Source organism: Neovison vison, chromosome 12, assembly GCF_020171115.1.
Source record: "Neovison vison isolate M4711 chromosome 12, ASM_NN_V1, whole genome shotgun sequence".
In the NCBI taxonomy this organism is placed as follows: Eukaryota; Metazoa; Chordata; class Mammalia; order Carnivora; family Mustelidae; genus Neogale; species Neogale vison.
The window spans coordinates 53,097,868-53,125,625 of record NC_058102.1 but is presented as its reverse complement, the minus strand read 5'-3'; the positions used below and the strand labels follow the sequence as shown (position 1 = coordinate 53,125,625).

The 27,758-nt window shown below is 37.9% G+C and overlaps 1 protein-coding gene and 1 pseudogene across 1 annotated transcript; both read left to right on the top strand.

Moving 5' to 3' along the window:
- The first annotated feature begins 674 nt into the window (after positions 1 to 674).
- On the top strand, positions 675 to 1,296 carry LOC122892186 (SCAN domain-containing protein 1-like). Its single transcript, XM_044228376.1, has one exon. It carries the CDS (start codon positions 685 to 687, stop codon positions 1,132 to 1,134), a length of 450 nt encoding a protein of 149 aa, XP_044084311.1. The 5' UTR covers positions 675 to 684; the 3' UTR covers positions 1,135 to 1,296.
- Positions 1,297 to 10,620: 9,324 nt separating this feature from the next.
- LOC122890895 overlaps positions 10,621 to 27,758 on the top strand; it is a 45,112-nt pseudogene continuing 27,974 nt past the window's right edge.

The window sequence follows — 27,758 nt, the reverse complement described above, 5'->3', positions numbered from 1 at the left end:
TATTTTAAAATAGATAATAAAAGGTATACAAAATATAAATTAAAAACTAGAAATCATAACACAAAAAGTGGGAATAATGTATTCATATTTGATACTTATGAGATAAATATTCTGATGTATAAACTGAAGAACAAAATAATGAGCTTGAAGATGAAGTTGAGGAACTTTGCAAAAAGTAGCAGAAAAGTTGAAATAAATACATAGAAAATATAAAAGGAAAGCTACGTAATATGAAAGACTGAAGTAAAAGATGAGCATCTACATCTTAGATTTCCCAGGTGAGATGAAAGTAAAAATGAAAAGGAAAAAAATATGAAGAAATAATGGAAATAAGTTTCCCAGAATCAAAAAAATATAAATAACTACATAAGAGAAATTAAAGAAACACAAACCTGGACACATACTAAACTTTTTTAAATGTGTAAGATAAAGAAAAATTCTAAATGATTCCAGAAACAAAGATTAAATACAAGTTCTCAACAACAACACTGGATACAAGAATACAATGGAGAAATAATTTGAGGCACTAAGGAAACATTTCAAATCAAGAATTTTATATACAGTTTTCTCAGAGATGGTTTCAGGCTTCGAGTTGGCTCTCTAGGAACTCCCGCCCCCGATCCCCCTACCCTCCGAGGTGGCACCTGCGAAGGAGTCTTTGACCTCTTTTTCCAGAGTTCCAGAATGGAGACTGAAGGGTACCTAGAGGCACAAAGAAATAGAGAAGTCCAGAATGGTAAAATGAGGTCACCATCAAATGAGATGATGGCTGAGGAGCCAGAAGCTGTCCTAATACTGGCTCCCCAGGTACAGGCTCCCCGAGAGCCATCTGGGCTTCCACAAGAGAGACTTGATGAAGACTCTCTTGAAGACCTTGAGACCATGCCACGAAGGAATCGTCCCAATGCGGCAGCCTCCAGGCAGAAGTTCCGGAAATTCTACTATGAAAATGGAGTTGGGCCCAGGGAGGTCTTCAGACATCTGAAGCTTGCCGGACAGTGGCTGAGACCCGATATTCACACAAAGGAGCAGATTGTGGACATGCTGACACAGGAACAGTTCCAGGCTGTCCTGCCCGAGGAGCTCAGAGCTTGGCCCCAGAGATGTCAGCCTGGGATCAGAATCACTGGCTAAATCCGGCCACAGGGTTCTTGCTCAGCCTACATGTGAGAAGTAACCAAACATTCTCTTTGTTGCAGGAACCAACAACAGTCATGGAAAATCTGAACCTCGGGATTTGTTTTTGTTTTTGTTTTTTTTTCTTTCGGCTTGCCTTTGACTAGTTGTAATAAGAACCCATCAGAACCCATGTATGGACCTCTCTCTGGCAGAGGCGGCTGTAATTCCTGGGACTGAGCTCCAAAAAGAGCTTCTGTTAAGACCCTCCTGTTAGGACAATCAGCCTGTTGCTTGTTCTTGCTCGGCCAAATGCCTCCTTTATTGCGCTTTCTGTCATGCCTTAATATATTGTTATGTATCCAAAGAGGTAATTGCTTCAACTTTCAGAATTCTTGATTCTTGCTGTGGTGGCATGAATGGAAGCTTCTGTAACCCCACCAGTAACTCATCTTAGATGTCCTTGAACTATTAAAAGTTTAGTGCTTAAAAAAAAAAAAAGAATTTTATATACAAAAAATAAATAAATAAAAAATCAGAACATAAAAAATAATGAATTTTATGTCCAAGATAATCATGACTCAAATGTGAGAACATAAAAAATACTTGTATGTATATACAACCTCAGAAGTTTTGCTAGGCAAGAGCCCTAAACTGAAAACCATTCAAGAGAAAGTTTGCAAACAAAAAAGAGACATAAACTAGGGTATGCTATAAAAGATGTGAAAGCAAGAATGCTTTAAAGCATTAGTGTTAATTATGGATTTCTTTGAATACAATGTCCAAAATAAAAAAAACTGAAAAAGCATAAGTTTCTGTCAGGCAAGGTACACTCAGGGGATCAAAACTACATTATAATTTGAAGAGGGAAAGCTTAATATAAAGTATTATAAACAAAAACAGGAGATTGGGATAATGAGATATTGTTTATTTATTTATTTTAGACTTTTTTTTAATTTTTATTTTTTTATTTGAGATAGAGAGACCATGCACAAGCAGGGGGAGAAGCAGTGGGGGTGGCAGAGGGAAAAGCAGGCTCCCCACTGAGCAAGGAGCCTGATGCAGGGCTCCACCCCAGGACCCCGGGATCATGACCTGAGCCAAAGGCAGACTCTTAACCCACTGAGCCATTCAGGCTCCCAAGTGAGATTAGTTAATACAGAATAAAAAGAACTCTAAAAAAAATGTAAGAGTAACAGGACTATGCAGCAGACACTACCCACGGGCTGAAATACTGCACCAAGGAAAAGGCAGATCAGAAGTACATCCAAAGAAAGAACAAAGAATGCTGAGTACTGAACTTTGTTGGAGAGGGAGCAACCCTGGTTCACTGGAAGATAGAGAAGTTCTCTAAGGCTTTGAAGCCAGGTGATAAGGAAAGGTGCTGGGCTGGTGGTACTCTTGCTGGAAAACACCTCAGAAGGTGTTGGGGAAAATCATCCACAGGAAGTCACCAATTGCTGCTAGCTATGGAGCACCACCGAAGCCTAGTGGTGCAGAAGCCACACACACACTGCTGAAGATTGGGTACCGAACAGATCATGCAAACTGCAGGAATCAGGCACCAGAGGAGGCCAGGACTGCGGAAACCACATCTGCTGAAGAAGACTACATAGAGGAGTACCTTAGAACCAAGAAGAGAAATTTGTTCCTTCTCCGGTGTTCTTCTAGAACTCCTTATTAGAGAAGCTTAACATCCTGGCAAAGGATAACAAAGACACCAGCTCCAACAGGCAAAGTTAGCAATGAAGGATAGATTTGAGAGGTATTGAATTGGTAACTGGCATAAAACTCTATAACTCATTACTTTTAAAAAAAAAGTATATGGGAAAAAGGATAGATGTAGGAGAGTCTAAACATATTTAAGAAATTTCTAAAACATCTGCCTTATTACATTGAAGATGTGGAAAGTCTAAGCTACCACAGGAATAAATAAACATGAGTATATCTTAGGTTAAAGCAACAATCATAAGACAAAACAGAATGTGTATATTTTAAATAAGATGAATAAAAATTTCAGTAATTACAATAATCATAAATGCATTAAACTTAAAAATTAAATGAGAAGAACTATTAAACTACTGATTAAAAAAAAGAGAAAAATCTAGCAATGTGTTGTCTACACTTAAAGAAAAAGTTTGTAAAAAGAACATTTGAAATGAGATATAGCTTGAGATGAGATAAAGCAATAAATATGAACCAAAGAAAGGCTCCCCCAGGTAGCAATCTTATATCTACCAAAATTAAATTTAAGGAAAAATAAATCAGAAGGGACTGTGAGGGACATTATATATTTTAAAAGAAATACAACATTATATATTTTAAAAGAAATACAAAGCAGAAAGATACGTCCATTGTCAATATAGAGTCATTAAAAATATAAAAACAGACGTGGAAATAAATTGCAAAGCAAAATAAATATTAACTGACAGGGATTGCAGAGGGAAAAAAAACAAGAATATCACGCACTTGTACAGTGAAATTAAGATGCTCAAATTACATGTATGCAGGGGAGAAGGATACTAGTGCAAGAATAAACAAAATAGACCACTGGTAGGAAACTAAGAGTACAGATAGGGATCGATGTATATATGAGACTTTAACAGACCATCTAAGTTAGCACCACAAATCAAGGGCATTTAAACAGATTATTAGTAGAAGGGGCTAGGAAAATTAAAGTTAAGAAAAAAACCAAAAAACCTGAATCGGTAAAGAAAACTACATGCAAAGTTAGAATACAGACAGTTTGCTGATACACTTATAACAGGTCAAACTATAAAATTAACAAAAGAGTCAAATTTGGGCTTGGAAAAAAATATCTTAAAGCAAACTGCAAAAGCATAAATCACAAGGAAAAGAAGTTGAAGTTTATCAGTGCAACATTAAGATGAGAAAATAGATGAGAAAATGAAAGAAAATCTCTATAATGTCTAAAACTGATAAGGAATTGTATCTAGGTTTATACAAAAAAATATTCAGGAAATCAACAAGACTAAGATAGCAACTATAATCTTAAAAAATGAGAAAAGGAAATGAATGAGCAATTTACAAACTAAAGGCATACAAAAAAAAAAGTCCTGAAGTCATTGATAGTGAGATAGATACAAATTGAAACAATGATACAATATCACTTCACACCTTTTTGTTTGGCAAAATGTAAAGACCAGCTGCTGTTAGAAATGTGAGGATATGAAAATCCTCCTGCACTATTTGGTGGAATCATAGTGTGTTACAGCCATCCTGGGAGAGTAACGTGCCTCAGATCCAGCAGGCCCACCTCTGTGTATATGCCCTCCAAAGAGTTTTGTCAAAGTGTCCAATGAAACATGTTAAAAAATATTTCTGCTGAGTGAAATAAGTCAAGCAGAGAGAGTCAATTATCATATCGTTTCACTTATTTGTGGAGCATAACAAATAGCATGGAGGACAAGGGGTGTTAGAGAGGAGAAGGGAGTTGGGGTAAATTGAAGGGGAAGTGAATCACGAGACTATGGACTCTGAAAAACAATCTGAGGGGTTTGAGGTGGAGGGGGGGTGGGAGGTTGGGGTACCAGGTGGTGGGTATTATAGAGGGCACGGCTTGCATGGAGCACTGGGTGTGGTGAAAAAATAATGATTACTGTTTTTCTGAAAATAAATAAATTGAAAAAATTTTAAAAATATATTTATCAAGGCATTATTTGTGGTATCAGGAAGACGGAGGTAATCTTGATTCTATCACTGGGAGAGTGGACACAAAATTTGGTTGATGATGACCTAGCAGTGTGATACTGTAACAAAATCCAACTGGTTCAATATACCCAAAACAACATGGATGAATCTCTTATAAGGAGCTGTCCACCAGGAGCTTTGCTGACAAAGTAAAAGAAAGTTCATTCTAATTAAAATGTGAATTTTATCCTCAAATGCCTCAGAGCCTGTCAGAGGGTTAGACTTGAGGGTAATGAGGCAATCACTGAGAGCAATGACCTTTTTCCAGGAAGCCCTGCCCAACTCTGAGCTCCATTTGGAGGCCTTGGGAATGGAGCTTGATTGCAAAAAACAGCCACATAAATTCTGATAAATTTAAGACGTCTCAGGGACCCAGCTGAAGGTGGGGAGTTGGGCACAATACAGTGGCTGAGATCTGTTCCTCACTATGGAGAACGGCAGAGTTCCTCATTCATGTTTTATGCCACTTCTCCTTGCCCTGCTTTCCACCAGTGCTTCAGACCCTGCAGAACCTAAGTCTCACTTGAAGTCCCCTCCTCCCTTGTCTGCATCTTATCTCCGTCTCCTCTTCGTATCTTTGCCTTGACTTTCCCATTAAATGCTACCCTTCCATTTCTTAAGATACCTTGCAATCATAAGAGATGAATAGTAAGTGTTTTTTCTTTCACATTTTTCTATATACTTTTTTCCATTGGGTCATCATAATCATAAATAGAATAAGTGGTCCCTAGAAGGCATGCTTTGACTAGAAGACACTGAAACCTCAGATCCCACCTTCACAGAATCGTCCTTTAGGATGGAAAGCATTGACTATAAAAACAGTTACAGTACATAGTGGAGTACAGTTTAATTCACATTGTAGATCATACATGTAGAAGTAGAACTCCTTTGTTTTTTGATAACTACTGAGTCTTTAGCAAGAGACCCCAGTAACCAGCCAGTCCGGTAGGGAGGCAGGGAGTAACTAAAAACTATTCAGTTGTAAAGTTCGTGAAATCCAATAATAGTAAGACTTCTCTTCTACCTCTCCCCAGTTCCTCCCCAAGACAGGATCTAGAAGGTCGTGATTTCCATTCCCTCCTGGTGGAGAAAAAAACTCAGAATCTTTGGTCTGAGAGTTCTTGGTCTTCCTTGACCACTGTTAATCTGGCTTCTCACCCACCAGCCTTCATCATTTGAATCTCAGCCATCTGGTTTGTCTCAGCTGGGCCCCTTGACCCACAGTCCCAGAAGACCTCTCTGACTGACTCTGATTCACCTCAGCTCTTTTTTATCCTATAGAACCTCCAACTTGCATCCTGCCTTCAATCCTGTGACTATTCCAATACAACCTGTATTACAGAGTCACCTTTCGCCTTTGTAGTTCAGACCCCTACCCACTGTGCACTCCTGCCTTGAATGGAGCTACATTCCATATTGATACCGGCAGCCTCCAGAGTCCTAAACGTGCAGAGGGATCAAAGGATCCTTTCCTCTTTGTGTTAGCTTAATCCACTTAAATACAATTGGTCCTCTTCAGGCCAGATTGCAGGAAGCAGAAGTCAGAACTCTAACCACTCACTCTCCCCCTTCTTCAAGTTTCTTCAGTGCACAATTTCCCAGTAATCAGTAGGGGTACATTTTTCTGCCATCATTCCTCTACCTCATGTACAGCTGTGGATGGTAACACCTCCCACTACATTCCACCCATAGCACATCTGGAAATATGTGGGGGCTCTCAGATTTCTTAGTAAAGGCTGAATGGATGAAGCAAGTGGCATTTATTGAGACTAGAAATGTTAAGCAGTCTATTTTCAGTCCAACACAACATAAGGCCATTCTGCCTACTGAAAACGTATTACTTTACATCACATCCAACATTTGATAATGACCAACAAACTTCACAGCCTAGTTGTCATGAACAGAAGAGGTATTTTCTCACTATGCAGAAAACATCCCATATACCTCCAGCATTATTAGCCCTCAATGCAATTAATGAGAAATATTGCCCAGAAGACCCAGTAACTGTACTCCTTTGCCTTCAGAGAGATAGAGGTGGCAGGGGAACATGAAAAAGAGAAAACTAAAGATCACCAGTTTAATATTTGCAAAATTTAGTCACTCCTACAAAGGCAAATATTTAAAATGCAAATATTTGTTAAAATATTACTTAACATAGTTAAGTAATATTTTAGTAGTTTAATTGCTCACTCACAGATGAAACCTTGGGCAAATTACTCAACTTGATGGGTTCCAATCCCAATATCTATTAAATGATACTAACCAAACCTTTACGAAATAGTTGTTTGATATATCTAATATATGTGGAATTAATTTTTAAATAATGACATCAATTAGGCTTATAACTAATAAGAATAAAAATAGTCTATCAAATAAAATTATAATACACTAATGCCTTCTTTCCTATGAAGATCAAAGAAATAGAAGGGAAAAAAGTATAGATGGGGAGCTTTTAAAAAATGATAATTTTTATCACTTACCTTATTTTTGAAAGAGTAGACGATTCAGATAAAAAATATCCAGATGCCAGAAAGGGATTAAATGAGAGGCACTATCTGAATGATTATGGATTCGTTATTTTTTTTAAGATTTTTATTTATTTATTTGACAGACAGAGATCACATGTAGACAGAGAGGCAGGTGGGGGAGAGGGAGGGAGAAGGCTCCCTGCTGAGCAGAGAGCCAGATGTGGGACTTGATCCCACCACCCTGGGATCATGACTGGAGCCGAAGGCAGAGGCTTTAATCCACTGAGCCACCCACACACCCCTGTCTGTAGGCTATTTAACTGCTCTGAGCTTCTCTGCTTTAGAACAAAACCTTAACATTTATGCAATTTAAAAATCTGAGATTTTAATTTCTGAAGAGTGGATCTAAAGTTACATGGCTTATAGTTTTGCTAAGGAAAAACTTAAAATACATACAACATGATGATTGGGCTAGAGCAGACCACTTGGAGAAAGAACCAAACTTGACTTCCAGATTCTGCAAGTAAACTGTCTCTGTTCCTCTCTTCTCCTGGTCTCATACCTATTAACTTTGAAAAGTAATAAAATAGTTTCCATGTGTCAGATTGTCTGGTTTTGTTTTGTTTGTTAAGTGTTAAGAGTCCATGTTGGAAGTAGAAGGGAAAGGATAGTAAAACAATATAAGAAAATAATAGCTCTCTTTTGCTTAATTGTAAATTAATTCTATACATAAATGATTTAAACCTGCAGCTATTGAATCATTGAAGTTTTGAGGAGCCACATTTTGTGTATGATTTACTGATTTAGTGAGTAGGCAGGAATTTTATCTTACTGCTGTATATTCAAATTTGGGGACTGGCAAGGACCTCATGTTTTAGCTGTCATGAACATGAAGAATATGATATATGTATCATACAAGATTGCTAGGAGGATTTATACAGAGACTGCTTAACACAATTCCTTGTAAGTAGTGAATATGTAGGAAACACACATTCTTGTGTCAAGGGTCACTTGGGATAATTCCCAAAGAATGGGTAGAATTGTGCCTGGAAATATGCAGGGACAAGGGGGTGGGGGGAAGTAGGATATGGGAGAATATAACAGATAAAGGAAACTTATCAACAAAGTCAAGAGAGTAAACTCACAGGAACATCTGGCTGGCTCAGTTGGTAGAGCATGCAACTCTTGATCTTAGGGTTATAAATTCAAGTCCCACATTTGGTGTAGAGATTACTTAAAAAAAAAATTTAAAGAAAAGAAAGAAAAAAGAAACAGAAGATTGCCCATACCTCTGAGTAATTATATTCAATAATTAGAACTAAAAAGACTGCAATATAACACATTTTATATGAACTTGTTTTTTTGGTAAGTAAAGATAATTTATCTACCTATATAGGTTTGACACAAGCATATATTTTTGAATCTAGAAGTATTAATATTAATATATTAATATTGATTATCTCAAGAGGGTGAGAATGAAGGAGAATGTTAATCTAATGCACTGTGTACTTGTGTAAGCTTACACACTATTGACAGAAATAAAAATTTGTTGATAAAAAAAATTACTGATTTGGGGGCACCTGGGTGGCTCAGTGGGTTAAGCCTCTGCCTTTGGCCCAGGTCATAATCTTTGGGTCCTGAGATCAAGTCCTGAATCGGGCTCTCTACTCGGCAGGGAGCCTGCTTCCCCTCTCTCTCTCTCTGCCTGCCTCTCTGCCTACTTGTGATCTCTGTCTGTCAAATAAATAAATAAATCTTTTAAAAATAAATAAATATGTATTTATTTATTTGACACAGAGAGATCACAAGTAGGCAAAGAATCAGGCAGAGAGAGAAATAGGAGGAAGCAGGCTCCTTGCTGAACAGAGACCCCGATGCAGGGCTCCATCCCAGGACCCAGGGATCATGACCTAAGCTGAAGGCAGAGGCTTAACCCACTGACCACCCAGGCTCCCCTAATTTACCCCTTTTAAGACATATGTATTGTTTCCAGAAACTCAAGAGACATCACCTACCTTGTGGTGCATATGAATTCAGATCAATGTTGCTACTAAACTCTTTAAAAACTATTTGAAATACTGAAACAGCACTGGAAAATTTCTGAAAATCTAAGCATAAAGGAGCCACTTGGAATCACGCCAAAAGCTAATTACATTTTAGGGGACTAGTTGAGCTAGCTATAATCAGCAACTCAAAGCTTTCTATTAACTCCCTGACTATGAATTACCTGCCTAACTCTCTGCCTACTTGTGATCTCTCTGTGTCAAATAAATAAATAAAATATATTTTTTTTAAATTACAGATTTTGGCTAAGGCATATCTGAGGAACCATAGAGAAACAGGAACTATATTGTGTTTTCAGTTTTGCTGTTATAAAGAAAATTATTTTATAGTATAGATATGAGTTATTTTATGTAATGGATATATGTTTACTGAAATTTTTCAGTTGAATTTATATAAATTCAGTCGTGGTGTTCATGTATCAGTGATGTTTATTTAGGCAAATTTTAATGTAAATCCTTTTTTAAACATATAAAGTATTATTTGTTTCAGAGGTACAGATCTGTGATTCATCAGTCTTACACAATACACTAGATTTAGGGCATATTTTAGTCTGTTAGTAGAAACTGTATCCCAAAATTTTAAAGAAATAAAAACATATATATATATATATATATATATATGAAATGAGGTTAAACACAATGAAGAGATAGAATATGACTATAAAAATGAAAATTTAAAAAAGTATTGATAAGACATTGGTTAAAATAGGAAAGAGGAAAAATTTTTTTTAAATTAGGATAAGAAAAAATAAAGAAAATTTTTAAAATTTAACTTTGGAAGACTAAAGAATCATGGGAAAAAAGCCATGAATTCTATGTGCTGTATCCCCTAGCTCTGGAGTTCCTCAATTCTCATTGATAGGTAAACTTGGTCTCAGCTCTATGTTCTTGCTAATCTTCTGGGGGAGGGACCTGTTGCTGTGAATCTCAAATGTCTTTGCCCAAGGCAGAATTGCAATGACCTTGCCAGGGGCCAGGCTAAGTAATCTGCTTGGGTTTGCTCCCAGGAGCTTTTGTTCCCTGAACACTTCCGTACTGCATTGGAGGATGGGAATGAAGACGGCAGCCTCCCAGTCTCCAGCCTGGAGGAGCCGAGAGATTGGGGCCATACTCCTCAGTACGCCCTCAGAGAAAAGCAGTCAGTCCCTCCCATTTCCCTGGTCTCCAGCAGCACCCCGAGCTCACGAGGCCTGTGACTGAGCGTTTCTGTCTCTGGCGCATGGCTCCATTTGGAGTCTCCAAACCCAGTGGATTCCTGTAGTATGCTCCTGCACCACTCCTTCCAGAGGAGGAAAGAGGGGGTCTCCCCAGATCTGCCTCCTGTGAGGCCCCAGCTCAAAGGAGTATATACATTTCTCCACTGTGCCTCGGATCATCGTTTAAGGTAACCTCGAGCTGAAAGCTCACTCCTCGGCTCTGTCTCTGTAACCGGCTTCCCCACTCTGACTCCTGGGAGCTCTGCCTGGTCTTTCTGTGACCTCGCGGGTCCTGAGACCACACTGTCCCAGCCAGGGTTCCACTCTACCTCCCCACCCCACTTAGGTACTGGAGCGATGTCCCTCCGTGGACCAGACTTCTGAAAGTTCTGACCCTGTGCTCCACTGCTCTCTCACTTGCTGGACCCAGCTGATGGAGGCTCCCTTCCCCTCCTGCGGTCTCTCTTCCCATATATCACCTCAGACTCACTTCTCTGCATGTCCTACCTTCCAGACTAGTCACTTTTCTGTTCATAGAATTGTTACTATTCTTTTCTTTGATCACCTGTTGAGTTTGTAGGTGTTCAAGCTTTGATAACTAGCTGAATTCCTGGAACCAGATGAAATTTAGGTCTCCTTTTCCTCTGCCATATTGCTCTTCCCTAATGTAAATCTTTTTATGCAGTGAATAATCACCTGCAATTCATTATATATGTGTACTTTTATGGCTATATATTCAGGAATTCAGATATTAATGCTCTATAACACAAAGAATGCCTATAAAACTGTAACATCCTTGAAGCAACTTCCAGCAGACTGGGTGGGTGAAGCACTACTCAGGAGTAAAAAATATACTTCTTACACCAGACAGTGATAGAATGTCCATCTTAAAGCTTTTAGTCCATTGACATTTGCTATAGAACCAAATGTAGTAAGACATATATATTGTTAGGAACAACACATTTATGGTTGAAAATGCTTGCTATCCTGCATTTTTCTCTGATATCAGCCCTCTTCTCTACCCAGGCAGTATGTGGTCCTGGGCCCCTCCCTGCTCCACACTGGGACCCCTGAGAAGGATTACCTGAACAAGGCAGTGTCTGTAAATGCTTCCTTGGAGTCCACTGGAGGCAACCAGAGCCTCTTCGTTGACCTGGTGGTGGAGAAGGACTTATATCACTGCATCTCCTTCACTTGAGTACTATCTGCCTGTCCTTGTTTGATACAGCATATTGAGTCATGGTGATGGAGAAATGGTGCTGAATCCCAAAGAATGACTTTAATGTTAGTGAGGACTTCATAAAGTACTAAACAGTGTGGGTTTTCAGCTACTAAGGAACAAAGTATGGATCTTCCACCAACTTAGGAAAGAAATATTTTTTATGTGTTAAAATCCAATTTAAGTTCTAAAAAAAGAATCCCATTAGCCATAGAAAACATATGACTTGGTCAGAGAGATTTTTGAGCTTTGATATATAACCATCTCTTTAAGGCCAGAGTAGGACAGTGCCTAGAAAGAGATTATACAAAAATCTCAAAGTAGGACAGCATGTAGCAGAATGTTTGCCCTGTGGTGAGATGTTAGACATCTCTGTCCTCTGAATGTATAAATGGTGCAAGATAGCCAAAGCAAACATCCAGTACCTCTTTGAAGTTGCCCAGCTTGGGATACTCAGCTATCATGTTCTCCCACATTTTTACAGAGAGACTTCTTTCCATCCCTTCACAATGTATATACTCTGTTAATAGGAGAATGATTTAAGAATGAGAGTTCCTGGTAAGCTATATGGAGATTTGGGTCCCACTGATGTTTGCTCTCACTGATATATTTCCCCTCTACCTTATATTATTATCTTCAAGCATTTCTAGAGAAATATTTATACTTAGCACTTTGTGAGGCTAAAAGAGAGACAGAAAACAGTCATGGATGAAGGATTGGGAGGGAAAAGATTGTGTGGCTCCTCAACAGAGTTCTTTGTTCCGTAGCTCCCAAGGATCTCATCCTCTTCAGAGGTGGCATTCCTCACTGTCCAGATAAAGGGACCAACACAAGACTTTAGGAAGAGGAACACAGTGCTGGTAAAGAATGCTTAAAGTCTGGTCTTTGTCCAGACTGACAAACCCATATATAAACCAGCACATTACAGGTATGTCAGGAAATTCCTCTATTTCTCTCAGTCAGGGGGCAGTGCTGAGAAGGAGAGGACTCCCCTCAGCAGGTTTTGTAGAGTAAACTGCTTTATCATGTCTGAGTCTTACCATGGAATTTCTTTTTCAGTAAAATTCAATATTGTCTCTGTGGATGAGAATTTTCACCCCCTGAATGAACTGGTAACTATCTCGAGTGTTATGGTTTTGGTGGAGGGTTGGGTGGGAGTAGCCACCCAAGTGGGAGCAGGAAGGTCCAGGAAAAGCAAGAAGACAAAAAACATTCCTTTTGGAAGCTGGGCTCCAGCCACGCCACAGATCTAGAGCCTTATGGAGGGCCTAACTGAAGAGTGAGAGATGAGGAAGATATTTCTCTTATACAGTAATTAATCATTTGACAATAGCTAGATTTATTGCTGTGAACACAATACATTAAACATAATGAAGAGACACAATAAAGAAGTTAGGCACTATCCATAGCCATACTCTCAAGGAGTTTATGATTAATTAAAGGGTGAAGAGTTTCATTGATTCTGAATATATCTCTCCATATATCTGCAGTAGACAATATTGTAATATGGTAATAAATACATATATGTGTATTTTATATATATTTTTATATAATATGTATTAATACATAATGTAGCATAGATATCATATAGAATATATATTATATACAAAGATTTAATTTTTGCTAATTGGGTGTCCCTTCTTCTAACTAGTTTTTAACAAGGCAAAGAAACAAAGCTACTTTAAAAACACTGAAAAAATAAAATAAAATAAACAGTTTTTAAATTAGAAAAAATAGGGGCGCCTGGGTGGCTCAGTGGGTTAAGCCGCTGCCTTCGGCTCAGGTCATGATCTCAGGGTCCGGGGATCGAGTCCCGCATCAGGCTCTCTGCTCAGCGGGGAGCCTGCTTCCTCCTCTCTCTCTGCCTGCCTCTCTGCCTACTTGTGATCTCTCTCTGTCAAATAAATAAAAATAAAATCTTAAAAAAAAAATTAGAAAAAATACTCTTGGTTAACTCTTTTTTTTTTTAAGATTTTATTTATTTATTTGACAGACAGAGATCACAAGTAGGCAGAGAGGCAGGCAGAGAGAGAGAGCAAGGGAAACATGCTCCCTGCTGAGCAGAGAGCCCGATGCAGGCCTCGATCCCAGGACCCTGGGATCATGACCTGAGCCGAAAGCAGAGGCTTTAACCCACTGAGCCACCCAGGCACCTTCTTGGTTAACTCTTAATCAAATCATTCTGAGAACTCTATTCCTATTTGGTCTTAATTATAATAACATATGACTCTATTAACATCCATTTCCTAATTTATACAACTCTACAGTATAGTCATATTCTTTATCTCAGTACCTAAGTACTAGTAAATAATATTAATAAATTAGTAAATATTAATAAAACTTATTCACCAATAATACTTTTTTAAGGAAATGGCAACACAATTATTGTTGTGGAAATACTTATGCTTTTCTTAGAACTATTTACTGGTTTCCCTAAGTAATTCTAGTTCTCTAATGTTTCAGCTTAAACTTTATCATATCTTACTACAGATACTATTTTTCCTAAGTAAGCTATTGAATCATGAGTCTGAAATCACAGTCTTTGGTGAAATTCTAATCACATTGCTTCTTTCCTTTTTTCAAATAGATTCCACTGGTATACCTTGAAGTAAGCAACAGAAATAATCTCATATAAAGAAACCAACATATTTAAAGTTAGAAGTTCTGATATTTCTTACAGATAAATTACTATTTTAAAAAATCCCTTCAGATCTAAAATTTCCTACTCCTAAATGTCAGGTTTATTCTATTTTATTTTTCTTCTGTGTTTACCTCTTCTGAAGGCAAGGCGAGTTACCAACCCCATTTGTCATTTGTTTGGTTCAAGGACTATTATGGCTACATAATTATTCCCCTTTCTCCTTGTTTATCTCTAGGACCCAAAAAGAAATCGAATTGGTTCTAACAGCAGAGTCTCAGATTGGAGAGTGGCCTCCAACAGCTGGCCTTTCCTCTCTCCTCTGAGCCCATTCAGGGTTCTTACAAGGTGGTGGTACAGAAGGAATTGGGTGAAAGGATAAAGCACCCCTTCACTGTAGAAGAATTTGGTATGCATTCTGAAAAATGAAAAAGATACAACTTTTTGGTTCATACCGTGCACTCACTTAGACTTTCTGAATGTCCCATAGGTATGTTGAACTTGGATTAGAATCAACTTGAGTGGTTTGTAAAGCCATCATAATACTGTGCACCAGAAACTCTCAAGAGCTTGATTTTCAGTGGCAAGTTATACTTTGCCGAGTATCAAAATTCTTATTTCAGTGGAGTCAACATCCCTTGATAGTGTCATTGAGATCTGCTGTGATCATAAAGTCGTTTAAATTTTGCATGAATTGTTAAAATTTATCATCTTAAATCTGGCCCTTGAAAAATGGATCTAGCTTTTCAGGGTATTATTTTGGGAAAAGTTATAGACATGAAATATTTGTATTTCCATTAAATGTTCACCAGTCTCCCTATTTCCATTATCTCTATCAACAGTGCTTCCCAAGATTGAGGGCAAAGTTCAGGTGCCAAAGAAAATCAGTATCCTGGATGAAAAAGTGAACATATCAGTATGTAAGATGTGAGTTAAATTGCTTTTGTCTGAAATTTCATATTTTGCCTCAATTTTGAGTCATTGTATATATAATTATAAGTTAACTTTCCACAGAATTAAAAAATTAAAAGATTATTTCAATGACTTATTTCAACTGCTTATGGCTAAATTTTTCAAATATACAAAGGAATAGAGGACCCCCATAATCATGGTTTCAACAATTGACATCATTTTATATTTGCTACATTGGTTTTTTGGCTTTAATATTTCAGTATAAATTACAAAGATCATGACATTGTGCCCTAGGTGCAGTACTCTGACATTTTTCCCTACATAGTTATGATGCCATTATGACACTTTACAACAATAAAAGTACTTTTCCAATACTAAATCTTATTTTACAGTCAAGTTCCCTCAACCTTTCTGAAAATGCTGTTTACTCATTGCTTTCAGTTGTTATGACTCAAGTGCACCCTTTTGTTCCAGCTCTCTGCAATGGAAACTTTCAACTGAATGCAAAAGTTAACAAAATAGTAAAATGAAAATCCATGTACCCATCAACCATGATCAAAATTATGAAATTTTGTCAATTTTGTTCCATTTATTCTCCCCCCTTTCAATTTTTTTCTCCAGTAGTTTTTTAACAAGCCATGGTAATCTGTAAATATATTAAAGCCTTAAAAGTCCTTAACCTGGGGCACCTGGGTGGCTCAGTGGGTTAAGCCGCTGCCTTCAGCTCAGGTCATGATCTCAGGGTCCTGGGATCGAGTCCCGCATCAGGCTCTCTGCTCAGCAGGGAGCCTGCTTCCTCCTCTCTCTCTCTCTGCCTGCCTCTCTGCCTACTTGTGATCTCTCTCTGTCAAATAAATAAATAAAATCTTTAAAAAAAAAAAAAAAAAAAGTCCTTAACCTCAGGGTGCCTATGTGACTCACTCCGTTAAGCTTCTGTCTTCAGCTCAGGTTATGATTCCAGGGACCCTGGACTGAGCCCTGCATCAGGTTTCCTGCTCATAAAGAGCCTGCTTCGCCCTCTCCCTCTGTCTGCTGCTCTACCTACTTGTATTTTCTCTCTCTCTCTCTCTCTTTCTCTGTCAAAAAATAAATAAGTAAAAACAAAAATCTTTAACCTCTTTTTCTCCCCATGATGTTAATTTATTGAAAAGCATAGGTCATTTGGGTTGCAAAAGCCCCACTTGCTGGATTTGCCTGATTGCTTCCTAATGGTATGTTGAATTGATTAATTTCGATTTCTCCTCTGGTCAGTTTCAAGAGGATACCTGGAGTATTTTGCATAGATAGGTCATAGATCCTCTTGATGCAGTGTAAGAACAGATTTTTAAAACCTGAAATAATCTCTGTTTTTAATTTTTTGAGAAACCTCCATGCTGTTTTTCATTTATACTGCACCATTTTACATTTCCATCAACAATGTGCATAATTACTAGTATCATAAAGTTTCTCCCGATATTTTTGACAGAAATTTTATAATTTCAGGTCTTATAGTTAAGTCTTTAATCTATTTTGAGTCAATATTTGTGTATGGTGTAACATAAGGGTTTAATTTCATTCTTTTGCATGTAGATATCCAGTTTTCCTGACAATTTTGTTGATGATACTATCCTCACTATGTATTTTTGGCACTTTTCAAAGACTAACAGAATATATATAAATGAATTAATTTCTGGACTTTGATCCATTCAAAAAGGAAAAAGCTTTTCCTTTTTTCTCAAGACTGCTTTGAGTATTTAGGGTCCTTTGTTGTTCTATATGAATTTCAAGATTTTTTTTCTATTCCTGTAAAGAATGCCATTATGATTTTGATAGGGACTGCATTGAATCTGGAGATTGCCTTGGGAAGTATGGCTATCTTAATATTGTCTTCCAATCCATGAACATAGGATGCCTTTCCATTTATTTGTGACTACATTCTTCTGTAGTTTTCAGTGTACAAGTCTTTCACCTTCTTGGGTAAGTGTATTACTAAATCTTTTGTTATTTTTGTTGCTATTGTAAATAGGATTGCTTTCTTAATTTCTTTCTCATATAATCCATTGTTAGTGTACAGAAACACAGCTGGGTTTGTATGTTGATTTTGTATCCTTCAACTTTATGGGATTGGTTTATTAGTTCTAACAGTTTGTGTGTGTGTGTGATGGCGTTAGAGGGGATTCTATATATTGTATTATGTCCTCTGCAAATAGTGATAGTTTTACTTCTTTTCTGATTTGGATGACTTATTTTTTTGGTATGATTTCTTTTTTTTTATTTGAATATAGGTGACACTTAATGTGACATTAGTTTCATTTGTACAACAAATGAAACAATTTTATATGTTATGCTGAGCTCAGTCCAAGTGTAGCTACCATCTGTCACCATATAACATGATTACAATGTCATTGAATATATTCCTTTTGCTGTACCTTTTACTCCCATGACTTATTCATTCCATAACTGGAAGCCTGTGTCTCCCATTTCCTTTCACCCATTTTGTCCATCCCCTCTAGCAATCATTAATTTGTTCTCTGCATGTATAAACCTGATTCTTCCTTTTGTTTGTTTATTCATTTTTTGCTTTCCAGATTCCATATATAAATGAAATTATACAGTATCTGCTTCTCTGTTTACTTCATTTAACATAATACCCTCCAGTTTCAACCATGTTGTTGTAAATGGCAAGACCTCATCCTTTTTATGGTTGAGTCGTATCATCTTTATCCATTCATCTAATTTTTTTAAGATTTTGTTTATTTATTTATATGACAGACAGAGATCACAAGTAGGCAGAGAGGCAGGCAGAGAGAGAGGAGGAAGCAGGCTGAGCAGAGAGCCAGAGGCGGGGCTCAATCCCAGGACCCTGGGATCATGAGCTGAGCCAAAGGCAGAGGCTTTAACCCACTGAGCCACCCAGGCACCCCTCCATTCATCTATTGATGGACACTTGGGTTGCTTCCATACCTTGACTATTGTAAAAAATGTTGCAGTAAACATGGTGGTGCATATATCTTTCCAAATTAGTATTTTTATTTTCTTTCAAATTAGTATTTTCATTTTCTAAATATCCAGCAGCAGGATTCTTGGGTCATATGGTGATTACATTTTCAATTTTTTGGAAAACCTCCATAATTTTTCACAGAGACTGTACCAATCTACATTTCTATGAACAGTGTACAAGGATTCCTTTTTCTCCACCATCTTTGCTGACATGGGGTATAATATTCTAAATATGTCTCTTAAGTCCATGCAGTCTCTAAGGTTGTTCAGTCTGTTTCCTTATTGAATTTATGTCTGGATAGTCTATCTATTATAGTATCCTGTTTTTATTGTTTCATTGTCTGTTTCTTCTTTCTGTTCCATCCGTGTTTGTTCATATATTTAAGTGCTTTGATGCTAGGTGCATATATATTTATAATTGCTATGTCTTCTTCGTGAATTGATCTTTTTATCATTATATAATTTCCTCTTTGTCTCTTATCACAGTTCTTGACTTAAATTCAATTTTGTGTGATATTAGTATAACCACTGCTGATCTTTTTTGGGTACCACTTTTATGGAATATCTTTTTTCTATCTCTTTGCTTTTGGTCTATACGTGTCTTTAAATCTGAAGTGCATCTCCTGTATATAGCATATAGTTGGATCTTGTATTCTTAATCTATTCATCCCCTTTGTTTTTTGTTGGATAATTTACATTTAAAGTAATTATTGATAGTGAAAAACTTACTAATGTTATTTTTGAAATTTTTTTTGTCTTGTAGGATTCCTTTCTTCTTTAACTTTTTGCAATTACAGATAACTCTTACATTTGATTTCAAGCTTGAGAATTAAAACTCATTTCCTACAAATCATCAGTACAGAACCAGCCAGGGTTCTTCTAGAAAATAAAGGAAATAAATAAACATATACCCATCTGAATATTATATACTGGAAACATCAAAGCATCTGGAACTCTGCCTCAATTCTGTCTTCGAGTCAAAACCAAGGAATTAATTGTGTAATTTAACAGCATCCTAGGATGATATCTGTTATCTTAGAAAGGGGTTTCAGAATAAGTTGCTCTGACTACATTTTTAATTTGAAGTGATATTTGAGGCTTTTACAAATAGGAAAGAAAACTAATGCCCAAAGCAATCCAATTACTAATCATTCCATTTTTAATAAGAAAGAGAAAAATAATAGAAATATGGAGTACACACACACAATTTGGTTTTGTTTTTTTCATTTTTAAATTTTTTTATAAACATATAATATATTTTTATCTCCAGGGGTACAGGTCTGTGAATCGCCATGTTTACACACTTCACAGCACTCACCAAAGCACATACCCTCCCCAATGTCCATAATCCCACTCCCATTCTCCCAACCCCCCTCCCCCCAGCAACCCTCAGTTTGTTTTGTGAGATTAAGAGTCACTTATGGTTTGTCTCCCTCCCAATCCCATCTTGTTTCATTTATTCTTCTCCTACCCCCTTAAGTCCCCATGTTGCATCACCACTTCCTCATATCAGGGAGATCATATGATAGTTGTCTTTCTCTGCTTGACTTATTTCGCTAAGCATGATACGCTCTAGTTCCATCCACGTTGTCACAAATGGCAAGATTTCATTTCTTTTGATGGCTGCATAGTATTCCATTGTGTGTATATATACCACATCTTCTTTATCCATTCATCTGTTGATAGACATCTAGGTTCTTTCCATAGTTGGGCTATTGTGGACATTGCTGCTATAAACATTCGGGTGCACGTGCCCCTTCGAATCACTACATTTGTATCTTTAGCGTAAATACCCAGTAGTGCAATTGCTGGGTCTTAGGGCAGTTCTATTTTCAACATTTTGAGGAACCTTCATGCTGTTTTCCAGACTGGTTGCACCAGCTTGCATTCCCACCAGCAGTGTAGGTGGGTTCCCCTTTCTCCGCATCCTCGCCAGCATCTGTCATTTCCTGACTTGTTCATTTTAGCCATTCTGACTGGTGTGAGGTGATATCTCATTGTGGTTTTGATTTGTATTTCCCTGATGCCGAGGGATATGGAGCACTTTTTCATGTGTCTGTTGGCCATCTGGATGTCTTCTTTGCAGAAATATCTGCTCATGTCCTCTGCCCATTTCTTGATTGGATTATTTGTTCTTTGGTTGTTGAGTTTCCTAAGTTCTTTATAGATTCTGGACACTAGCCCTTTATCTGATATGTCGTTTGCAAATATCTTCTCCAATTCTGTCAGTTGTCTTTTGGTTTTGTTAACTGTTTCCTTTGCTGTGCAAAAGCTTTTGATCTTGATAAAATCCCAGTAGTTCATTTTTGCCCTTGCTTCCCTTGCCTTTGGTGATGTTCCTAGGAAGATGTTGCTGCGGTTGAGGTCAAAGAGGTTGCTACCTGTGTTCTCCTCAAGGATTTTGATGGAGTCCTTTCTCACATTGAGGTCCTTCATCCATTTTGAGTCTAGTCCATGTGTGGTATAAGGAAATGGTCCAATTTCATTTTTCTGCATGTGGCTGTCCAATTATCCCAACACCATTTATTGAAGAGGCTGTCTTTTTTCCATTGGACATTCTTTCCTGCATTGTCAAAGATTAGTTGACCATATAGTTGAGGGTCTATTTCTGGGCTCTCTATTCTGTTCCATTTATCTATGCGTCTGTTTTTGTGCCAGTACCATGCTGTCTTGCTGTCAAATGCTCTACCACTGAGGTATACCTCCATACCATGCTGTCTTGATGACAGCTTTGTAATAGAGCTTGAAGTCTGGAATTGTGATGCCACCAACTTTGGCTTTCTTTTTCAATATTCCTTTGGCTATTCAAGGTCTTTTCTGGTTCCATATAAATTTTAGGATTATTTGTTCCATTTCTTTGAAAAAGATGGATGGTACTTTGATAGGAATTGCATTAAATGTGTAGATTGCTTTAGGTAGCATAGACATTTTCACAATATTTATTCTTCCAACCCAGGAGCTTGGAACATTTTTCCATTTCTTTGTGTCTTCCTCAATTTCTTTCATGAGTACTTTATAGTTTTCTGAGGATAGATTCTTAGCCTCTTTGGTTAGGTTTATTCCTAGGTACCTTATGGTTTTGGGTGCAATTGTAAATGGGATTGACTCTTTAATTTCTCTTTCTTCTGTCCTGTTGTTGGTGTAGAGAAATGCAACTGATTTCTGGGCATTGATTTTATATCCTGACACTTTACTAAATTCCTGTACAAGTTCTAGCAGTTTTGGAATGGAGTCTTTTGGATTTTCCACATATAGTATCATATCATCTGCGAAGAGTGATAGTTTGACTTCTTCTTTGCCGATTTGGATGCCTTTAATTTCCTTTTGTTGTCTGATTGCTGAGGCTAGGACTTCTAGTACTATGTTGAATAGCAGTGGTGATAATGGACATCCCTGCTGCGTTCCTGACCTCAGTGGAAAAGCTTTCAGTTTTTCTCCATTGAGAATGATATTTGCAGTGGGTTTTTCATAGATGGCTTTGATAATATTGAGGTATGTGCCCTCTATCCTTACACTTTGAAGAGTTTTGATCAGGAAGGGATGCTGTACTTTGTCAAATGCTTTTTCAGCATCTATTGAGAGTATCATATGGTTTTTGTTCTTTCTTTTATTGATGTGTTGTATCACATTGATTGATTTGTGAATGTTGAACCAACCTTGCAGCCCTGGAATAAATCTCACTTGGTCGTGGTGAATAATCCTTTTAATGTACTGTTGAACCCTATTGGCTAGTATTTTGGTGAGAATTTTCGCATCTGTGTTCATCAAGGATATTGGTCTGTAGTTCTCTTTTTTGTTGGCATCCTTGTCTGGTTTTGGGATCAAGGTGATGCTGGCCTCATAAAATGAGTTTGGAAGTTTTCCTTCCATTTCTATTTTTTGGAACAGTTTGAGGAGACTAGGAATTACTTCTTCTTTATGTGTTTGGTAGAATTCCCCCAGGAAGCCATCTGGTCCTGGGCTTTTGTTCGTTTGGAGATTATTGATGACTATTTCAATCTCCTTACTAGTTATGGGCCTGTTCAGGCTTTCTATTTCTTCCTGATTCAGTTGTAGTAATTTGTATGTTTCTCGGAATGCATCCATTTCTTCCAGATTGTCAAATTTGTTGGCGTAAAGTTGCTCATAGTATGTTCTTATAATTGTCTGTATTTCTTTGGTATTAGTTGTGATCTCTCCTCTTTCATTCATGATTTTACTTATTTTGGTCCTTTCTCTTTTCTTATTGATAAGTCTGGCCAGGGGTTTATCAATCTTATTAATTCTTTCAAAGAACCAGCTCCTAGTTTCGTTGATTGTTCTATTGTTTTTTTGATTTCTATTTCATTGATTTTTGCTCTGATATTTATGATTTCTCTTCTCCTGCTGGGTTTAGGGTTTCTTTCTTGTTCATTCTCCAACTCCTTTAAGTTTAGGGTTAGGTTGTGTACCTGAGACCTTTCTTGTTTGTTTGTTTGTTTTTTTAAGATTTTATTTATTTATTTGACAGAGAACACAAGTAGGCAGAGAGGCAGGCAGAGAGAGAGAGAGAGAGAAGCAGGCTCTGCACTGAGCAGAGAGCCTAATGTGGGGATCGATCCCAGGGTCCTGGGATCATGACCTGGGCCAAAGGCAGAGGCTTTAACCCACTGAGCCACCCAGGCACCCCGATACCTTTCTTGTTTCTTGAGAAAGGCTTGTACCGCTATATATTTTCTTCTCAGGACTGCCTTTGTTGTGTCCCACAGATTTTGAACCGTTGTGTTTTCATTATCATTTGTTTCCATGATTTTTTTCAATTCTTTTTTAATTTCCTGGTTGACCCATTCATTCTTTAGAAGGATGCTGTTTAGTCTCCATGTATTTGGGTTCTTTCCAAACTTCCTCTTGTGGTTGAGTTCTAGCTTCAGAGCATTGTGGTCTGAAAATATGCAGGGAATGATCCCAATCTTTTGATACTGGTTAAGTCCTGATTTAGGACCGAGGATGTGATCTATTCTGGAGAATGTTCCATGTGCACTAGAGAAGAATGTGTATTCTGTTGCTTTGGGATGAAACGTTCTGAATATATCTGTGATGTCCATCTGGTCCAGTGTGCCATTTAAGGCCTTTATTTCCTTGTTGATCTTTTGCTTGGATAATCATCCATTTCAGTGAGGGGAGTGTTAAAGTCTCCTAATATTATTGTATTATTGTTGGTGTGTTTCTTGGATTTTGTTACTAATTGGTTTATATCGTTGGCTGCTCCCACATTGGGGGCATAGACATTTAAAATTGTTAGATCTTCTTGTTGGACAGACCCTTTGAGTATGATATAGTGTCCTTCTTCATCTCTTATTATAGTCTTTGGCTTAAAATCTAATTGATCTGATATAAGGATGGCCACTCCTGCTTTCTTCTGATGTCCATTAGCATGGTAAATTCTTTTCCACCCCCTCACTTTAAATCTGGAGGTGTCTTCGGGCTTAAAATGAGTTTCTTGGAGGCAACATATAGATGGGTTTTGTTTTTTTATCCATTCTGATACCCTGTGTCTTTTGATTGGGGCATTTAGCCCATTAACATTCAGGGTAACTATTGAGAGATATGAATTTAGTGCCATCATATTGCCTCTAAGGTGACTGCTACTGTATTTGTCTCTGTTCTACCACTTGTAGGCTCTCTCTTTGCTTAGAGGACCCCTTTCAATATTTCCTGTAGAGCTGGTTTGGTATTTGCAAATTCCTTCAGTTTTTGTTTGTCCTGGAAGCTTTTAATCTCTCCTTCTATTTTCAATGATAGCCTAGCTGGATATAGTATTCTTGGCTGCATGTTTTTCTCATTTAGTGCTCTGAAAATATCATGCCAGCTCTTTCTGGCCTGCCAGGTCTCTGTGGATAAGTCTGCTACCAATCTAATATTTTTACCATTGTATGTTACAGACTTCTTTTCCCGGGCTGCTTTCAGGATTTTCTCTTTGTCACTAAGACTTGTAAATTTTACTATTAGGTGATGGGGTGTGGGCCTATTCTTATTGATTTTGAGGGACGTTCTCTGAACCTCCTGAATTTTGATGCTTGTTCCCTTTGCCATATTGGGGAAATTCTCCCCAATAATTCTCTCCAGCATACCTTCTGCTCCCCTCTCTCTTTCTTCTTCTTCTGGAATCCCAATTATTCTAATGTTGTTTCGTCTTATGGTGTCACTTATCTCTTGAATTCTCCCCTCATGGTCCAGTAGCTGTTTGTCCCTCTTTTGCTCAGCTTCTTTATTCTCTGTCATTTGGTCTTCTATATCACTAATTCTTTCTTCTGCCTCATTAATCCTAGCAGTGAGAGCCTCCATTTTTGATTGCACCTAATTAATAGCTTTTTTGATTTCAACTTGGTTAGATTTTAGTTCTTTTATTTCTCCAGAAAGGGCTTTTATATCTCCTGAGAGGGTTTCTCTAATATCTTCCATGCCTTTTTCGAGCCGGGCTAGAACCTTGAGAATTGTCATTCTGAACTCTAGATCTGACATATTACCAATGTCTGTATTGATTAGGTCCCTAGCCTTCAGTACTGCCTCTTGTTCTTTTTTTTGTGGTGAATTTTTTCCACCTTGTCATTGTGTCCAGATAAGTGTATATGAAGGAGCAAGTAAAATACTAAAATGGTGGCAACAACCCCAGGAAAATATGCTTTAACCAAGTCAGAAAAGTCAGAAGAGATCCCAAATCGTGAGGGGGGAGAAAGGGGATAAAAAGAGGTTCAGAAAGAAAGGAAGAAAAAAAAAGGAAAGAAGGAATAGAATTTAAAAAAGAAAACGAATAAAGAATAGTATAAAAAAGAAAAAATATATATATATTAGATAAACTAGTTTAAAAACGTTAAAAAAGAAAAGGGTAAAAGTTTAAAAATTTTAGCAGAAAAAGACAAAAAAATGAAAAAGAAAAAAGAATTAAATTAACTGCAAGACTAAAGGATCATAGGGAGAAAGCCATGAGTTCCGTGCTTTGCTTTCTCCTCCTCTGGAATTCTGCTGCTCTCCTTGGTATTGAAACCGCACTCCTTAGTAGGTGAACTTGGTCTTGGCTGGATTTATTGTTGATCTTCTGGGGGAGGGGCCTGTTGTAGTGATTCTCAAGTGTCTTTGCCCCAGGCGGAATTGCACCGCCCTTACCAGGGGCTGGGCGGAGTAATCAGTTCGGGTTTGCTTTCGGGAGCTTTTGTTCCCTGAGCGCCTTCCGTAGAGTTCCGGAGGACGGGAATACTAATGGCAGCCTCCTGGTCTCCGGCCCGGAGGAGCCAAGAACCCAGGGCCCCACTCCTCAGTGCGCCCTCAGAGAACAGCGCCCAGTAAACTCCCATTAGCCTGACCTCCAGCTGCGCTCTGAGCTCACCGAGCCTGCGACAGGTTCAAGGTACCACCGAGCTGTGAGCTCACTGTGGGCTCTGTCTTTGTAGCCAGGTTCCCCATTCTAATACCTGCGAGCTCTGTGACACTCAGACACCCCCGATCCTTCTGTGACCCTACGGTACCTGAGGCCATGCTGACCCCGCGTGGGCTTCACCCCGGTTTAGCCTCTGGAGCGATGTCCCTCAGTGGAACAGACTTTTAAAAGTCCTGATTTTGTGCTCCGTTGCTCCGCCGCTTGCTGGGAGCAGCCCCTCCTCCCGGGGTCTATCTTCCCGTCGCTTTGGATTCACTTCTCCGCCAGTCGTACCTTTCAGAAAGTGGTTGTTTTTCTGTTTCTAGAATTGCTGTTCTTCTGCTCTTTTATCTGCCGATGGATTTGTAGGTGTTTGCAATCTTTAGATAAGCTGTCTAGCTGATCTCCTGCTAGCTGAAGTAGTCTCAGCCTGCTACTTCTCTGCCATCTTGACTCCTCCCCCACAATTTGTTTTTAATATAGCTCATGATTGTTAGGTTTTATCAGGGCTCTTTCTTCGTGTGTGTGTGTGTGTGTGTGTGTGCATGCTATTATGATGTTGGGTTTGTTATTTCTATTATTTATTTGTTTACTTATGTTCTATTTATTATTAAATAAATAATTTATTATTTATTATAAACAACAAGTTTTGATTTTTCAATGACAGAATAAGGGGGTGGGAGGTTGGGGTACCAAGTGGTGGGTATTATAGAGGGCATGGCTTGCATGGAGCACTGGGTGTGGTGAAAAAATAATGAATACTGTTTTTCTGAAAATAAATAAATTGGAAAATAAATTAAATTAAATTAAATTTCAATTTAAACTAAAAAAAAGAATGATAAAATTAAATAGGCAAAAAGGAGAAATTTTTTAAATCCTGAAGGAAAATTGATTGTACATTGCAGCAAAATTTCAAATTGTTTAATGAGGAGTACCTCTTGATAAAGAAATTTTCCAGGCATATTTCAGTTGATATGAGCCCAAAATGATAAAAAAGTATAAGTAACTATAGAGAGTAATTATTTGATCTGGGGTAGGTTGGTGGTGAAAAATATAGATACCTTTTTGCAGTTCCTGATGTATTTCTTATGTGACAGATATACCTACGAGAAACCTGTCCCAGGACTTGCAACTGTAATCATTGGCAGAAAATTATTTCATCCTGCTTATTGCCAAAAGCAAGAGTTCTGTGAGAAATTCAGTCAACAGGTTACTTTACAGTTTTCTCTCTAGGGGCTATCACTGTTGACAATCACTGAGCTACCCCATCTCACTCACTAAAAAGAGGACATTGGAGTAAGCTTATCCCAAAATATTTTCCACCAAAAAGGAAAAATAATTACTCTTCCTGGTCAATAAAATTCTCATTTTGAAGACTAACCCTTTGAGATTATAAAGTAGATGTAAATATTAAATTCCTGAAGGTTGGTTAATGTGGGGTTTTTTTTAAGATTTTATTTATTTGACAGAGAGAGAGAGAGATCACAAGTAGGCAGAGAAGCAGGCAGAGAGAGGGGGGAAGCAGGCTCCCCACCAAGAAGAGAGCCTGATGTGGGGCTCAATCCCAGGACCCTGAGATCATGACCCAGGCTGAAGACAGAGGCTTAACCCACTGAGCCACCCAGGCACCCCTGATTAACATGTTTAACCCAAAGAAGTTGTTTTGGCAACAGAAAGAAAATAATAGATTTAGTGACTATTGGCCTTTTTTTTTAATTAACATATAATGTATTATTAGCCCCAGGGGTACACGTCTGTGAATTGCCAGGTTTACATACTTCACAACAGTCACCATAGTACAAACCCCCCAATGTCCATAATCCAACCACCCTCTCCATACCCCCGACCCCCAACAGCCCTCAGTTTGTTTTGTGAGATTAAGAGTCTCTGATGGTTTGTCTCCCTCCTGATCCCATCTTATTTTGTTTATTCTTTTTCTACCCCTTAAACCCCCCCATGTTGCTTCTCGATGTCCTCATATCAGGGAGATCATATGACAGTTGTCTTTCTCTGATTGACTTATTTCACTAAGCATAATACCCTCTAGTTCCATCCACGTTGTCGCAAATGACAAGATTTCATTT